Genomic DNA, 17,592 nt, shown 5'->3' on the forward strand with positions numbered 1-17,592 from the left:
GAAAATTTAGATCGGGTGCCTTTGAAGGGGTCCATATATCGGCCATTGTTAGTGCTGAATCGTCAGATACAGGTAGAATTCTATTGTTTCTTCCCATATATCTACCTGTATATCTGACCATTCAGCTCTACACGTGTGTATTGAAACTAACGATCTTTCTTGGAAAGATCTTTTCCAACAATGATCATAATTGTTACGTCTATGGCCACCTTAAGACAGCTCCCTTATCTAAATGCTATGGCACACATTCAGTGGCGGGCCAAGCCAACCGGGTGCCCTAGGCGACCCGGGTGGATACCGCGCTCCCCTCCACGCTCTCCTCCGTGATCACTCGCGCGGACGTGCGCGCTCCTGAAACCATTGTGCGCACAAAGCCGGAGGGGAGATTGTTACAGCGCTGGAGGCAGAGCAAAGCGACCGAGGGGAGTGGTCAGAGCCGGGGAAAGTGACTGAGGGGAGGGGAGGGAGGCGGGGAAAGTGACTGGGGTGATGGGGTAAAGCGCTTGAGGGGAGGGAGGCAGGGAGGAGTGGGAGGAGCAGCGAACATGGACTAGGGGTAGGCAAAAGTCAGGTACCTGCCCAGCGCCCCCCTTTCATTGCGCCCTAGGCAGGTGCCTCTTCTGCCTACCCCTAGTTCCGGCGCTGCACACATTGCTTATTGGGCAAGCAAAACACTTGCTATGGAGAGTACCCCCAGGTGCCATTGATTTTTTTGGGGGGATTCTAGATCATTCCTGTTATCAGATTGGAGCAATGTCTTTACAAGCTCAGAACCCTATAGTTGTGTCTGGAAGAGAATGCTGGGAATCAGAGGATAATGTCATTATGCTGAGTCCCTTCTGGTCTTATCAGGATCCTTCCTGATCACATTGGTGGCCCCCTCTAGCCATGTCTCTTCTTCTTTTCCTGGGGTCCGACTGGCTTATCTGCCCCTCTAGGCTGCATTCCTCGCTCACTCTCCAGCCCTATCACACTGTCCTGTTCCTTGTTACTCCGGAATGTTATTTGAGATCACACACACCCTCGCTTTCCTACCCCCCCACTCCATTATCAAGTGGTTGCCACTTCTCCCACCCTGTAGTTAATTTGGTCCCTTTCTGCTATCTCCAGCAGCTCATCCTGCTCAGTGTCACCTTGCACTCTCCCCGCATGTGCTAAACACCCACTCTCACCCTCCTGTTATACAATCCAAAGCACTTTGCAGTTGAACATGTTGAACTTTCCCTTTAAACTCAAGGCACAAAGAGCATTTTGATTTGCTGCTGTCATATAACATTCATTTATTGTTCTCTACTTGGCTTATCAAGGCCATGAAGTTTCTCTGGGAATAATGGATAGGGATCTAATGAAGAAATAATGTCTGAGCCCAAAAGGGTTGCCCTTCATTTGGACCTCAGCAGTAACAGTCCCAAAGAGAACCCCCAACAGTTGCTAATCTGATGGATGAGGGTTGAGTCAAATAGTTAAATATAATGAGTAGTGATTACCACTTGTTGCTAGATGCCAATATTGCATATACCATTATAAATATGAATAATCCAAAATTTCAAACTGCTAATATCAGGACTTATGCTGGCACCATGATCGGCTCTATCGCTCAAGTACCTTTTTGAATATTATTCATTTATCAACTTTTCATTCACTACTATTTTTATTTGTATTATCTTTTCAATTTTTTCTGTATTTTTCTATTCATGGTTTTGACTAGCGATTTTTTTCAGTATTTTCTTTTGTTTGCTCTGTGTGGGTTTGGATCACCTTTTAATTTGGACAATTTTGTATGTAAATGGATAAATTGGTCATGTATTTTAACAATTGTGATTGGTTGAGACCTGCTGTGATTGGGCACAGCCCCTATGTAAGAATTGTACATGGGGGTGTTCAGTTGCCTATGAGTAAGTGCCCCAATAGGAACGAAACGCATTAGGCCTTCACCTGTATTGTCCTAATAAATGTATTTGAACTTTTAAACCACTTTTTGGTTTACTTTTTTCTGCAGTGCTACAGATTGGCATTTTGCACCTTTTTTGCCATTTATAGAACCACCACCCTCCCTTAATGAAAATGGTGGAGAGAGCAGCTTGGATTATCTTACACCAGTGTGTTCCAACCCAAATTACACCATTGACCTCATCACTTTCTCCCTTCTCCATTCTTCCCTCCTCCAATGTTCACCTCTATGCTGTACATCAGGGGTGCCCAAAAGGTAGAACGGGATCTACCAGTAGACCTTTACCCGGTGATCAGTAGATCTCAAGACAATGTCAACAAACAGCTTGTCACCCTCCTGTTTCATGCTTTTCATTTAGATTCTGTTAAGGTTACATAAGAAATAGTTGTTTGTTAATATATAGCAATATAAATTCTCTCATAAATCAATATAATATTTAAGAAATATTTTCCATGGAACAGAACGCTAGCAATGCTTTTATGGATGTAGGTCATAATGGGAGAAAGTAGACTTTGCATTAGTAAAGTATGGTCATCCCTTCTGTACACACTTGGGTGCCCACCAGTTATAGAACCAGTACACCAATACATACGCAATTCTTTCAGGCCACAAGTATCTGGATACTCCTTGTAAACCATATTCTCGGCATAATCATGCTCCCATACACAATTGGGGGTCCATCAGGCCCGGACTGAGAATTAAAATAGGCCCTGGCATTTCAGGTACATAGAGGCCAACTCAGCCCACACAGAGGCCCAAACAGCCCCACCAGCCCACTAAATACTGACTTTCTTATAGCAGCCCCTCTGGCATTTGCCAGAACCCACAGATTGCCAGTCCGGGCCTGGGGTCCATACAGAATGGGTTTGATGAGATGTGAGTGTGAGAACTTGACTTTCCTTCACAAAACCCTCATCCAGAAAGCAGAGGACCAGAAGTCAAGCAATAAGTCATGGTGGGCACTAGTAATGTGCAGATATATCCGATACCCTCTGGTCGTGTGGGTCCGGGTCAGAAATTGGGGTTGCTGGTTGGGGTTTACGTGAGTGGTGGGCCCGGATTTTGGACATCTTGAGCCCCTGTGCTCTACCTTATCTCTCCCTGTTGGTGATATCAGTGGAAGTCCCTTCCGTGATGCCATCTTCAGGTTAAGTTAAAAGTAAGGGTTCATGGGCTTTGGTTAGTGTTGTTTCCCAAGTGATGGGGAACAGGGGTGTTTTAGGGTTTGTCCTTGCTATGGTTGGGGAGAGCACAGTGGTTATAGTTTCCATTCATTCTCCTATAAATTGTACCCCCTCAAAAAAGTTGGGTTATCAGTCCAGACTGAGATCATTTATTAAATGAACTTCAAACTTGCCCCCCTGCTCACCAGTATGGCCAATGTTTAGATATCCCTGCCCCAGACAAAGCGTCACATTGCTGGAACCGCTCCCATCGCACCTCGCCCTTTTTCCCTCCTCCGCCTGGTAACCATCCAGCCAAAATAGAACCATTAGGGCATCTCAGCATGATTCCTAAACGTAGCCCAAATAAACAGAGGCATCCTGGCATTCAGATACTGATGGAAGACATTGCTTCATGGCTCCATAATGCACAGCCCCCGAGCCAATAGGAAGAGCTCATTTCCATCCTGCGGTCCCGCTGTTTAATATATCTAATGACAGCCATTTAAACATACAGGCAACGAGGTGCAGGAACGTGCCAGATCAAAACAAAGAAACCAATGAACTCAGCCCTGATCCGTATGAGAAATAAACCCCTTTGTTCCTAGAGTCTCCCCACCAGATGTATGTACCGTACTGCGGGGCGCTCAACCCATGTTAAAAGCACCAGCAAATGTAAATATTTAAATCTGTTACACTCGTCTGTAGGATCGTTCCGTGTAATGGGAATGAACAGGAAACTGCAATGAAAGCTCCCTTTATTAACCCCTTGCTCTAGGTCAGATAGCCCCTGGCAGTCCAAGTAGGCTGGGGTCCCATCCGAAGGGGGGAAATACATTAATCAGAGGTGTCCAACTTGCAGCCTTTCTGTTGCTCTTGTTCTGCAGCTCTGAAAATGTTCATTATTCTGGCACATATTTAGATGAAACCCTCAGACACTCTGAAGAACACAAAGAAGGTTCTGGGAGGGGTTCTGGGATGTCCTAATTAACTGCACAGACTAAAGGTGGCCATAGATTCTTCGGCCAATTTTTGTGTGATCCAACAAATCAGTCAAATTATCGTGAGGTCAGTGGGGCAGCAAACGACCATGCATCTAACGATTTTCATCCGACATCGGTCAGGTTAGAAAACCTTCATTGTCACAGTGAAATAACCATTGTCCAATTGTTTGCAGGACCAAGCAGGCAACTATTGGTTGGATTGGTTTCCTAGCTTCAATTAGATGATATCTCTTGAAACGTCCATTTTTGTTGACAAATCGTACATTTATATCAGTGATCCCCAAACCAGTGGCTCTTTAACAACATGTTTCTCCCCAACCCCTTCAATGTTGTTCTCGGTGGCCTCAAAGCAGGTGCTTATTTTTGAATTCTAGGCTTGGAGACAAGTTTTAGTTGTATAAAAACCAGGTGTACTGTCAAACAGAGTCTCCTGTAGGCTGTCAGTCCACATAGGGGCTACCAAATAGTCAATCACAGGCAGCCCTTATTTGGAACCCCCTGAAACTATTGTTACGCTTGTGTTGCTCCCCAACTCTTTTTACATTTGAATGTCGCTCGCTGGTCAAAAAAGGTTGGGGATCTCTGATTTAAATGATCGTTTCAGGTCCTACGGTAACAAAAGGATCTTTCAAAAATCTATGGCCACCTTAATACAGGTCAGTATTAATTATTGGCTTTAATCATTCCTTCTGGGGGCCTCAGTTGTTGCGCTGTAGTGTCCCACTAGGCCTGAGCCAAGGGAAGGACGAGGGTCTCTGAGCAGGGAAATCACTTTGTTTAATATAGTACTCCTCCAAGATTATCTCATTTCTAATAGCAGGTTATCACAACATTGCTCTGCGCGCGCTGCGGCTTCCATCTGTTTCTCATTACTCACAACTTAATTCCCCTCCTTTCATTCATCTTATCCCCATCTTCCCATGTCATATCACGGCACTCATCTGTTGCTAAACCCTGTGCATTTATTGCTCTTCTGCCCTCTGCACCCCCAGGGATGCTAAACTTGTAGGTTTCCTGTTCCCCAGATCTTTGGGAGTCATGGGAATGAGAACGGCAGTCCAGTTGTTGAGTACTTTACTATGGAACCTTCTACTAGGGGCCTTACACTATATTATTTGGTTGGTTCTGGCCAATGATCAGGATGTCTTCCATACGTATGGTGCATCACATTTTCCATCGTGTCCGAATGAAGAACCAACAGATATCCATGAAACAAAGATAGAGGGGATCACCAGAAGCTTTTAAATCTTGGCACCTTCCAAAAGTCAAAGGAGAACTCCCAATGGTGCCGATATCATTATTTTTATAGAGCCTCCCAATTTATGACTCCAAAATCGAGTTTCTAGACATAGCCTTTGACAAATAAACACCAGAAGCATCGAATCCATACATGAGGGAAGTACTGGTATGGGACCTGTTATCCAGAATGCTCGGGACCTGGAGTTTTCCAGATTATGGATCTTTCTGTAATTTGGATCTTCATACCTTAAATCTACTAGAAAATCATGTAAACATTAAATAAACCCAATAGGCTGGTTTTGCTTCTAGTTGGGATCAAGTACAAGTTACTGTTTTATTATTATAGAGAAAAAGGAAATCATTTTTTTAAAAATTTGGATAAAATGGTGTCTATGGGAGACGGCCTTTCCATAATTCGGAGCTTTTTGGATAATGAATTTCCAGATATTGGTTCCCATACCAGTACTGGAATTTACATAGTCATCAGGTATGGTGACCAGATTGGGAAAAAAAGGCATAAGATGGGGTGGGGGTATGAGTTCAGAAATCCTTGCTGCTTAATGGGGTTGTTCACTTTTAAATTGACTTTTAGTATGATGTAGAGAATAATATTCTGAGACAATTTACAATTGATTTTAATTTGTTATTATTTGTGGATTTTGAGTTATTTAGCTTTTAATTCAGCAGCTCTCCAGTTTGCAATTTCAGCCATCTCGTTGTTAGGCTCTATATTACCCTAGCAACCATGCATTGTTTTGAATAAGAGACTGGAATATGAATAGGAGAGACCTAGGAAAGATGAGTAATGAAAAGTAGCAATAACAATACATTTGTAGCCTTACAGAGCATTTGCTTGTTAGATGGGGGTCAGTGACCCCAGTTTAAAAGCTGGAGAAATTCAGAAGAAAAAAAGGCGAGTGATATTCTTAGAAAATTTGCAATTGGGTTTCATTCATTTTTTTCATTATTTGCATTATTTAGCTTTTTATTCAGCAAGCTCTCCAGTTTGCAATTTCTGCAACCTGGTTACTAGGGTCCAAATAACCCTAGCAACCATGCATTGATTTGAATAAGAGACTGGAATATGAATAGAAAGATGAGTAATAAAAAGTAGCAAAAACAATACATTTGTAGCCTTACAGAGCATTCCTTTTTTAAATGGGGTCAGTGACACCCGTTTGAAGTCAGAAGAAGGCAAATAATTCAAAAACTATAAAAAAAAAAAATAACGAAGGCCAATTGAAAAGTTGCTTGGAGTTAGCCATTCTATAACATGCTAAGGGCAGAGACACACGTGGAGATTCGGGGAGATTAGTCGCCTGGCGACTAATCGCCTCGTCTTTTGCGCGACTATCTCCCCGAACTGCCTCTGTGTTTTTCCCCATAGGCTAGAATGAAAAGTCGCCTGCGCTAATGCACATGCGGCGATGCGTTTTCAATAGAGACAACTTTGGGCGACTATTGAAAAAGCATCGCCGCGTGTGCATTAGCGCAGGCGACTTTTCATTTTAGCCTATGGGGAAAAACACCGAGGCAGTTCGGGGAGATAGTCGCGCAAAAGACCAGGCGATTAGTCGCCAGGCGACAAAATCTCCCCTAATCTCCTTGTGTGGCCTTACCTTTAAGGAAACGTCATCCAGAAAAACCATTATACACCCTATATATATATATATGCATTGTGCTAGTGTTCACAACAAAGTATTCAGATCCTATCGATTGTGCACGGAGATCCCAGCATTCCCAGCTTCTGCCCTTTATAATATTGAGAACTTATCTAAACGGCTGAATGTGAAGGGTTTGAAGGGAAGGAAGTTGATCAAGAGTAACTGTTTTATCTGTACGGCTTACAGACTGGAATGTTTTATCTCTTCTCATTATCTTGTGAGTCTCTTGTGCTTTCCTAGAAATGCAGTCGTGTCTGTGTTATCTGTGAATAAACAGCAGCAGAATGAACCTCCTCACCCATCTGTGGCCCATATCTTGTTTCACAGGTTCAATATGTTAATGTCTGTGTGTGTGTGTTGTGCGTGTGTTGCGTGTGCTTGTGTGTGTGTTGTGCGTGTGTGTGTGTAAGGGAACAGAGCATTTGTTCATATATAAAAGTGCTGATACATTAATTGTGTTTTCTTGGTCCAGCCAGTGCCATGTCGGCACCTTAAAGTGGACCCGTCACCCAGACATAAAAATCTGTATAATAAAAGTCCTTTTTAAATTAAATATGAAATCCAATTTCTTTTTATATATTAAAGCATTCATAGCTGTTGTAAACTCTTTTAAAAATATCAGCTGTCAATCAAATATTGTCTGCCCCTCCTCTATGCCAGTGGCATAGAGGCGGGGCAGACAATTACTTTCACTTTCTATTCAGCACTTCCTAGATGTCACTGCTCTCCCCATATTCCCCCAGTTCTCTTAACGATTTAATTGTGTAGCCAGGACATGGGGATGGACATCAGGTCCCCCATTCTGGTGCACAAACAAGATTCTGAGATGATACAAGACTTGCCTTAATAACAATGTCTACAAAATGGCTCCTTCCTGGTTGCTATAATTATGAGTTCCCAGACTGATGGAAACAATATTCAAATAATGTATACAGTGTAATTAAAGTTCATTTTGCTTGACTAACATGATAAAATAGGATTTGGAATAATTTGGTTTGGGCGACGGGTCCCCTTTAAGCTGCCCATAGACACAAAGATCTCATCGTACGAATCGAGGATTCGTACGGTTTTCGGAACGTGTGTGGAGAGTCCCGACATTTTTCGTCCGGCGGAGATTGGTCGATCGGACAGGTAATATCTCTGCGTGTATTGCTGATCGTACGGTTTTCAGTGGGAGACTGTCACTGGCTTTGTCTATCGTACGATTGCTGTCAGGGGCAGAACATCGGCTCATCTGTTCTTTTACTACTTTATTTGATCTGAATGGTTAGTGGCAGGTCGGGAGATGGGTAAGTCCGATCATACATTGATTCGTACGATCGGATCTTTGCGTCTGTGGCCAGCTTTAGGGAAGCGGCCCCCAACCTTTTTTGCCCCAGGGACCGGTGTCAACTACTTGCGACGTGTTAAATTCCGGTGCACCAGCATCAAATTTCATGCACCCACGTCAAATTCAGACTCAGCGGCCCAGTTCAAGTACGTCCACGGCCCACAACCGGCGGTTTGGGACCCCTGCCCGTATGTGGCCGGTGCACTTAGATACTTTTGTAACAATTTAAGATAAGCAGGTCTCTTGAGGAAACCGTGACTTGCAGCTTAAGAGCAGAGACACGCTCAGATTCGGGGAGATTAGTCGCCCAGCAACACATCGCCTCTTCTTCTTCGGGGGGACATCTCCCAGAACTGCCTCCCGCCGGCTAGAATGTAAATCGTCGGCGGGGTGGCATTTGAAATGCTTCATTTTCCAAAGTCACTGACCCCATCTTAAAAAAAACATTTCTGTAAGGCTGCAAATGTATTGTTATTGCTACTTTTTATTATTCATCTTTCTATTCAGGCCTCTCCTATTCATATTCCAGTCTCTCATTCACATTCAAATCAATGCAAGGTTGCTAGGATAATTTGGACCCTAGCAACCATATTGCTGAAATCGCAAACAGAGCTGCTGAATAAAAAGCTAAATAACTCAAAACCACAAATAATAAAAAATGAAAACCAATTGCAAATTGTCTCAGAATATCACTCTCTACATGATACTAACAGTTAATTTAAAGGTGAACAACCCCTTTATAGATCAGGCACAAGGCACGGTACTAATAAGCCCATGGGGCAGCAAGTGGGGTCACACAACTGGAGGGTCTAAGAACAAGCACTTTATGTATGGGACTCTAATGCCACCACCCAGTCCCGGACTGGCAATCTGTGGATTCTGGCAAATGCCAGAGGGGCTGCTATAAGGTGCCATAGAAAGTCAGTATTTAGTGGGCTGGTGGGGGCTGATTGGGCCTCTGTGTGTCTGAAATGCCAGGGCCTATTTTAATTCTCAGTCCGGACCTGCCACCACCTACACCTTGGGGGTGACCTGTCCACAGAGCTGGAGGGGATCTCCATTCTGGAGCCACTCGGAGCAATGGCTTTGTGCCTGGGGCTCTAATCTCCTCTCCTACTTGTGAGCCCTCTGGGGCAGGAGGGGTTACACTTCACTCGCTAGGGAACAAGTGCATGGACTCTAAGCTCCCCTTGTATTCCGTGGCCTAACAAGCCCGGGAGCAGAAGGGGACTGAGCTTCTAGAGGGACTGGGTGGTAGAAAGTTCTTAGTACATGGGGCAGCAATATTGTGACTTTTAGCCCTTTATAAAGGAGCCTGAATGTCTGTGCAGCTTCCCTCAGCCATACGACACACATATATATATATATAGCGGCCGAGACAACTGTCTGAGCTTCGAGACTAAAATAACCGCACTGGTTAACTGGTTTCCCCTTTTTTAACCTTTTTTTTCTGTTAATTTCGCAACTAAAGTAGAAGCAGTTTAACGGATTCCTGTCACCTTGCCACTTGCAGGCAGATATTTCCTCATTTCGGTGGCCGCAGAACCCTGTCTTGCAACTCCCGAGTGACTGTTATTTTTGTCTGTGTTTTGCAGAAGGATTTCGCCGTACGGGGAGACATGCACCGCTCTGATGTGGAACGCTGGCTGGGATTCATCACCTTCCTGTGCGAAGTCTTCGGCACCATGAGGAGTAATACGGCCGAACCTTTCCGTGTCCTCGTCTGTCCCATCTATACCTGCCTTAGGGAGGTAATGGCCGCTCTCCTGTATTGACTAAATTCGCTTGGCTTCCAAGGGCATGGTCCCGTAAGTCAATTGAAATGATTTGACATTAAAATATTGGAATGTATATAATCAACTTACACTCCCAGTTAAACTTCACTTAAGGGTGGTGGCACACGCTAAGATTTTTGGGAGATTAGTCACAAGGAAACTTCGGAAAACCAAATTGATTGAGTGCCATCCCGCCACAGATTCACATTCTAGCTGGTGGGAAGGCATTTTGGGGAGATTAGTCTCCTGAAGAAGAGGAGACATGTCGACTAATCTCCCCGGAACGCAACGTGTGCCACCACCCTAAAATTAACTCCTCCTTATCCGTTAACTTCAGCCACACCTGAGCTTAAACAAGAGTCACTTGCTCATTATCTTTATTTAAAAAACTCTCCTGATCACTGTGGCCCAGTGGCTGCACAGATCCTATCTGATGCCCATTGTAAGCAGCAGTCCTGTCTTGCTTTATGGCAGCTGAGATTCTAGCTATCTGTATAACAGAACATTCTGTCCCACTGGCTGCACAGATCCTATCTGATCCCCATTGTAAGCAGCAGTCCTGTCCTGCTTTATGGCAGCTGAGATTCTAGCTATCTGTATAACAGAGCATTCTGTCCCAGTGGCTGCACAGATCCTATCTGATCCCCATTGTAAGTAGCAGTCCTGTCCTGCTTTATGGCAGCTGAAATTCTAGCTATCTGTATAATAGAGCGTTCTGTCCCAGTGGCTGCACAGATCCTATCTGATCCCCATTGTAAGCAGCAGTCCTGTCCTGCTTTATGGCAGCTGAGATTCTAGCTATCTGTGTAACAGAACATTCTGTCCCAGTGGCTGCACAGATCCTATCTGATCCCCATTGTAAGCAGCAGTCCTGTCCTGCTTTATGGCAGCTGAGATTCTAGCTATCTGTATAACAGAACATTCTGTCCCAGTGGCTGCACAGATCCCATCTGATCCCCATTGTAAGCAGTAGTCCTGTCCTGCTTTATGGCAGCTGAGATTCTATAGTAAGTGTTGCTGAATGCCGTTAGTATGGCAGCCGAATGCTTTCTGTATATCCGTTTATGTTTCAGAACAAAAGAGCATGTCATTAGCTAAATGAAGTGATGTCAGTGACAGTGATAGGACAAGTGCTGTGAGCCAGTAACAGTGTGTGCTCAGTACGGAGGTGTCCCGAGGGAACTGGCACCCACCCGGATCCCCTCCCTTCCCTCGAGACGCCAATCCAAACCTGGAGAGATCCCAAGTGCTAAGTATTTGTCAGACTTTCAGGAATACATTTGGGAAGTTGATTAAACACATTCATAAACAAGCTGAGGGAACCAACATGCGTCTCATACAGGGATGCGTCATCCGGCCCCTGTGATTGGATGCTTGGCCGGCAGCCATCTTGGCACTCAACAGGCCTGAATCTGCAGAAGGAAAGTGAATTTTAAAGATGCTCTGTCCATTGTTAGGCTTTATAAATATGAGCTGCCGTCTTGTGAACCAGTGCAACATGACATTCTGGGTAAATATGTTACATATACCAGCTGTCGTGTTGTTGGTGGCCATAAACCTAACAATTAAGATCTTTCCTGGAAAAGATATTTCCAAGAAAGATAGTTCTTTGCAATACACACATGTAGAGCTGAATGGTCAGATATAGAGAAACAATAGAATTCTATCTGTATCTGACGATTCAGCACTAACAATGGCCCATGTTCAAGTTCCTTTAAAGGCACCCAATCAAAACTTTCCGGCCAACCCGATAGACGAGCCGACCGATATCTTCTGCCGATATTGGTTGGCTCTTCTCCCACCATACACGCACCAAATATCTTATTTGTTTTGTACAATATTATCGGTGCATCTATGGCCACCTGTGGTGCTTTGGTCAGCGGCAGACTAAGTAACAGTTCGGAGAATGCCATTCCCCTTTTATACCCTGATATTTTCCTTTATCTCTGATAAATGAGCTATTAGGGTCCCTGACCCAAGAAGATAAGTGTAGCTATTAAATTAGTAAAAGTAAAAAAACATTTATTTGGACATGAGGGACAAAAGGCCTAACGTGTTTCGTGCCTACTGGGGCAACTACTTATAGGCTGTGAGTAAGTGTAGGCACGAAACGCATTAGGCCTTTTGTCCCTCATGTCCAAATAAATGTTTTTTTACTTTTACTAATTTTGTAGCCACGCTTTTCTTTTTTGAAGAATCTCACAATTGTCCTTTTTGAAGTTTTGCACCATTCTCTTAAATTCCAGACCCAAGGTTGGACCTCCAAGGGGGGCTTAAACTGAAAAAGTCCAACCACTAAGGCTTTACAAACTTAAAGAAAAATAAAACCCCCAACAAAGACAATATAGTAAATAAACCATCCCCCCCAAACCCATAAATGGGTAGAGCAGATGGAGCAGTTGGTTCTCCTTGTAATTTGTCTATGGGACTCTGTAAAGAGACATAATGATGTCCCTATTGTTCTTTTTGGGATTGGGACATTTTCTGCCTCTCCGGTGTCCCATGATGAGGGAGAGGGGTCAGCAGTTCCCTGCACCCCAGAGGTCAGACGAACACTGGCAGGTGGTTGGGCTACTGCAGTGTCTCGTTTTGATGAGCAGTGCCACACGGATGAGCAGCTGTAGAACCCCCAGACGGACCCCTGTCTCCATTTCTTTCAGTCTGGCAGGAACCGGGAAGACAGTTGCTGAAGTCATTGGCCCTGCTAACTGGCCTGACCTTAAAGGAAAACTATACCCCCCTGAACAATGTAGATCTCTATAAAAAGATATTGCATAAAACAGCTCATATGTAAAACTCTGCTTCATGTAAATAAACCATTTCCATAATAATATACTTTTTAGTTGTATTTGCCATTGGGTAATTATAAATAGAAAACTGCCATTTTAAAAAATAAGGGCCTCCCCCTGGTATCATATGATTCCTGGTGCACACAAACTATACATGTTAGGTCACATGAGCCAATTAACAGACAGAGTTATGTCTTTTGCTCCCACACTTCTTCCTGTTACACTTAGAGTTGAAGTATTTCTGGTCAGGTGATCTCTTCCTGTTACAGTTAGAGCTGCAGTATTTCTGGTCAGGTGATCTCTTCTTGTTACAGTTAGAGCTGCAGTATTTCTGGTCAGGTGATCTCTTCCTGTTACAGTTAGAGCTGCAGTATTTCTGGTCAGGTGATCTCTTCCTGTTACAGTTAGAGCTGCAGTATTTCTGGTCAGGTGATCTCTTCCTGTTACAGTTAGAGCTGCAGTTTTTCTGGTCAGGTGTTCTCTTCCTGTTACAGTTAGAGCTGCAGTATTTCTGGTCAGGTGATCTCTTCCTGTTACAGTTAGAGCTGCAGTATTTCTGGTCAGGTGATCTCTTCCAGTTACAGTTAGAGTTGCAGTATTTCTGTTCAGGTGATCTCTTCCTGTTACAGTTAGAGCTGCAGTATTTCTGGTCAGGTGATCTCTTCCTGTTACAGTTAGAGCTGCAGTATTTCTGGTCAGGTGATCTCTGAGGCAGCACTAGGGTTGCCACCTTTTCTGGAAAAAAATACTGGCCTTCCTATATATTTATGTTTTTTCCCTATTAATAACATTGGGATCAACTGGAACATTGGTATCAACTGGCATTTTTACTGGCCAGGCCGGTAAAATACAGGCCAGGTGGCAACCCTAGGCAGCACACAGACCAATCACAAAAGATCCGTTATCTGGAAAACCCCAGGTCCCAAGCATTCTGGATAACCTGTCCCATCCCTGTATTCCCTGCCAGCCAGATGCCATGTTTTCAGTGTGTCGATAGGTTATTACTCCTGCCTGTGTGCCAATCTGTGTGCCAGTGATAGAGGACATTTTAAGTGGCCCCTGAAAGCAACAAGCAGGAACTGTTCACAATTTGGAGCACGTGAGTGAAACTGACCAATGTTATTGTCTTTTAGCTGTTGCAGTCGGAGGACGTGAAGGAGGACGCTGTGCTTTGTTGCTCGATGGAGGTGAGGCCAAATGTATTGTTGGCAAGGTCACCAGATCAGTGGCTTCTGGACTGGTTACGCCACCCAATAGCTTGGATAAATTGGGCTACTGATTCCCAGCCCAATGATTGGGTCACATGAGGTCCCATACAAACCTGTAGGAATTGAATCACATCCACGGCCCTAGGAGATTTGCAAACCTTTGCACTTGATATCCGAGTTGTCTGCTGTCCAGTTGCTAGGGTCAGTGACACCTAGCAACCAGAAAGCATACAGTAGACAGAGACTATTACCTACAACCAATACTATTTTTTAAGCAGTGATTATCTTCTACACCTTGCCTTGTATCCAGACACAGCAGGATATGAGGGCACATTTCTTTATTAACATATGAGTGGGAACTACTGCTGCCAAGCCTCGAGTCCGGCTGACAATTCCACAAGGGGATCATGCTGGGTAAATTAGTCCTAGTCCTGTAATCTGTAGAAATCAATTAGTAACATGTTAGCACTATATACTGTAAATAATAATTATAGCCCCTGCCAATAAATAAGCCTCTAGGAGTTCTGTAGTTCAGTTAATAGAGCCGTTAGAGACAAGCAATATGGCTGCCCCACCTATATATATTATATATACACGCATACGCATATATAGTGAATAAGGTACCCCCTCTTGTAAAATATAAGGATATTATAAGTTACCGAGGCCTTCCATCGGCCGAGTGTTTTTATACAGGTCATAAAACTCCAGGGTGACTTCTAATATTTTGCCACAGGGGGTACTTTATTTATTATGATACACAAGTTTCAGTGATATAATTTACAGGATATTCATGGCTCCTGTGTATTAAATACATGAATATCCTGTAAATTATATCCTTATAAATGGTGCTTTGTGATGTCATTGGTTATCATCTGCACTTAGTGATGTCATTTCTGTCACATGACTCACTGAAATTGTTTTATACAACGGGGTATTTTATTCATTATAATACCAGTAACGTAAGTCGAGGGGGGCGGGTCCTGGCACAGGATGTGCAGCCGGGGCCCCCCCCCAGGATGCCCGGAATTCGTGGCGCGCGATTTCAATTATATCACTGAAACGTGTGTATTATAATTAATAAAGTTCCCCCTGTTGCAAAATATTAGAAGTCACCTCAGAGTTCCATGACCTGTATAAAACCACTCGGCCTTCCGTATCCTTATATTTTACAAGAGGGGGTCATTTATTCACTATATAATAACAGTAGATGTAGGTAATAATCTATTTTCATACTATTTTCATCAGGAGTTACAGGGCCCTGTCTTACCAAGTTGACCCTGCCAAGAAGTAGAACGGGGCTCCAATAGGGTTTCCACCTGGCCGCTATTTTCTCGGCCTGGCCGGTAAAAATTATGGCTGATCCCAGTGTTATTAATAGGGAAAAAAGATAAATATATAGGAAGGTCTGTATTTTTTTCCAGAAAAGGTGCCAACCTTAGGCTCCAATGAAAAATAAAAACACACAACCCGTAGCCATCCATTTTAAGGCCATGTTGCCAAATGAGCGGATCTTTCCCCAATATGCCATTAACGAGCATGGCTATATCGGGGGTAATCTGAACGTACGGCCGAATGATCCGATTACGATGCACAATGGGCTCCGGCGGGATCGGTCGGGTCAAAATCAAACCTGTCCGATCGACCAAACGACCGATCTCCGCTGGACGAAAAATGTCGGCACACTCCACACATGATCCGAAAATCGTACGAATCCTCGATTCGTACGATAGTATCTTTGCGTCTATGGCCACTTTTACACATCTGTTAACCCCACCCACAAACCACCCAATCTCCACCCACTCTTCAAGCCACACCCACAACAGAACCTGTAAATCAAACTTTTATGTTTCTTATGGCACCTTCTGACTTGGGGCCCCTAAGTGCAGTACCCCTCATACTGGTTCTGATTAGTCCCCATTGGACAAGCAAGCTGATGGAACAATACTGAATGTGCTGCCTTCAATGCTTCTGCAAAAACTCTTGATGGAGGGGCTCATACCCGAAACGTTTGCTGGGAACTCACCTTAATTAAAAGAAAAATCTTGGGGACTCATTTATAAACAATGGGCAAATTTGCACCTGCGAAGTAACCCATAGCAACCAATCAGTCATGAGCTGTTTTTTAGCCAGTTGCAGGTTGTGCACTGAAAGCAATCATCTGATTGGTTGCCATGTCTTACTGCCCATGTCTTACTGCTGATTGGTGTATAATAAGGAATCTGATTGGTTGCCATGTCTTACTGCCCAGGTGCACTGTTTATAAATGGAGTTTTTGCAGAAGCATTGAATGGCGTGTGCCTATTTTTGTGTGTATAATAAGGAAGCTGGTGATTGCAGCAGAGCTAACATTGAGCACCTCGTATTGGTAAATAGACCTTTTCTTCTATACATAAAGGCATAAAGAAGTTTTGGAATGTGAATATTCTGCCTACTGACTCCCCTTCTCTATTGACAGCTGCAGAGCGCGGGTCGCTTGTTGGAAGATCAACTGCCCGAAATGATGTCGGAGCTCCTGGCGACGGCGCGAGACAAGATGCTGTGCCCCTCGGAGTCCATGCTGACGCGCTCGCTCCTCCTTGAGGTCATAGAGCTGCACGCCAACAGCTGGAACCCCCTGACCCCGACCATCACACAGTACTACAATAAAACCATTCAGAAACTCACGGGCTGACGGGGGGCAGGACAAGAGCTGCGTATGCACCAGGATGGGCCCTTTGGGGACATGGCTTGTCAGCGTCTCTTTAAATAAGATAGTGACGAGACAGCGCTGACAGAACACAGCATGTATGAGGAGGTGGGGGGGGTTATTTCTTTTATAGTCCTGTCCTCCCCCCTGACAATGAACATTCCTCTCCTTCATTCAGTTCTTGCCACTGCACACGCGTCCCCCCCGGGCATTATCACTGTGGGCACAGCAGAGATGTGGTTGCTATTGGTTACACGTGATTGTGACAGCTCTCCGCTTCACTCACATGTCTCTTGCCGACCCCAGGGCCCCAAATTCTCTATATTCAGCCGGCAGGTTATGGGGGGGACCGGCAGAGCCTTGGAGCGATGATACAACATTGCACGGGTTGTATTTTTCATTTGCACTGTTTTGTTACATTTAAAGAGACAGAGAACTTTTATTTTAGATGGCGGAGGAAATACCAGGAAGGCGAGACATCGCTACGATGGAGTCGGGAGTCCAAAACTTTCACGAGGTTCCCAGGGGGGCAGGATTGATATAGTGTCCCACTAACAACGTGTCACCCGCTTCAGTTGTGCAACAAGGCGATGGGATCTTGTGATTTTTAACTTGCTGCAGATCGCAGTTGGTCTTTGGTTTTTTTTTTGGTTATGATTTGCCTCTCGCCAAAAGCCATCTGGTTGCTGGAGGAACCCCGGGCATTGGCAAGCTTGATAATTAATCTCATTATTTAATGACTTATCTTTGTTGTCAGGCCCCCTTCTTGTTATGGATCATTGG

General features: G+C 44.2%; 1 protein-coding gene across 2 annotated transcripts in view; it reads left to right on the forward strand.

Moving 5' to 3' along the window:
• ctif.L (CBP80/20-dependent translation initiation factor L homeolog) overlaps nucleotides 1-17,254 on the forward strand; it is a 129,433-nt gene extending 112,179 nt beyond the window's left edge. For both annotated transcript variants that reach the window (XM_018267003.2, XM_041570246.1), the window contains 3 exons: nucleotides 9,947-10,102; nucleotides 14,049-14,102; nucleotides 16,579-17,254. In XM_018267003.2, coding sequence (XP_018122492.1) covers nucleotides 9,947-10,102; nucleotides 14,049-14,102; nucleotides 16,579-16,794 — 426 coding nt within the window. In that variant the 3' untranslated portion in view covers nucleotides 16,795-17,254. The remainder of the gene's footprint in view (nucleotides 1-9,946; nucleotides 10,103-14,048; nucleotides 14,103-16,578) is intronic.
• Nucleotides 17,255-17,592: the final 338 nt, after the last annotated feature.

The sequence above is a fragment of the Xenopus laevis genome, chromosome 1L, assembly GCF_017654675.1.
Source record: "Xenopus laevis strain J_2021 chromosome 1L, Xenopus_laevis_v10.1, whole genome shotgun sequence".
NCBI lineage: Eukaryota > Metazoa > Chordata > Amphibia > Anura > Pipidae > Xenopus > Xenopus laevis.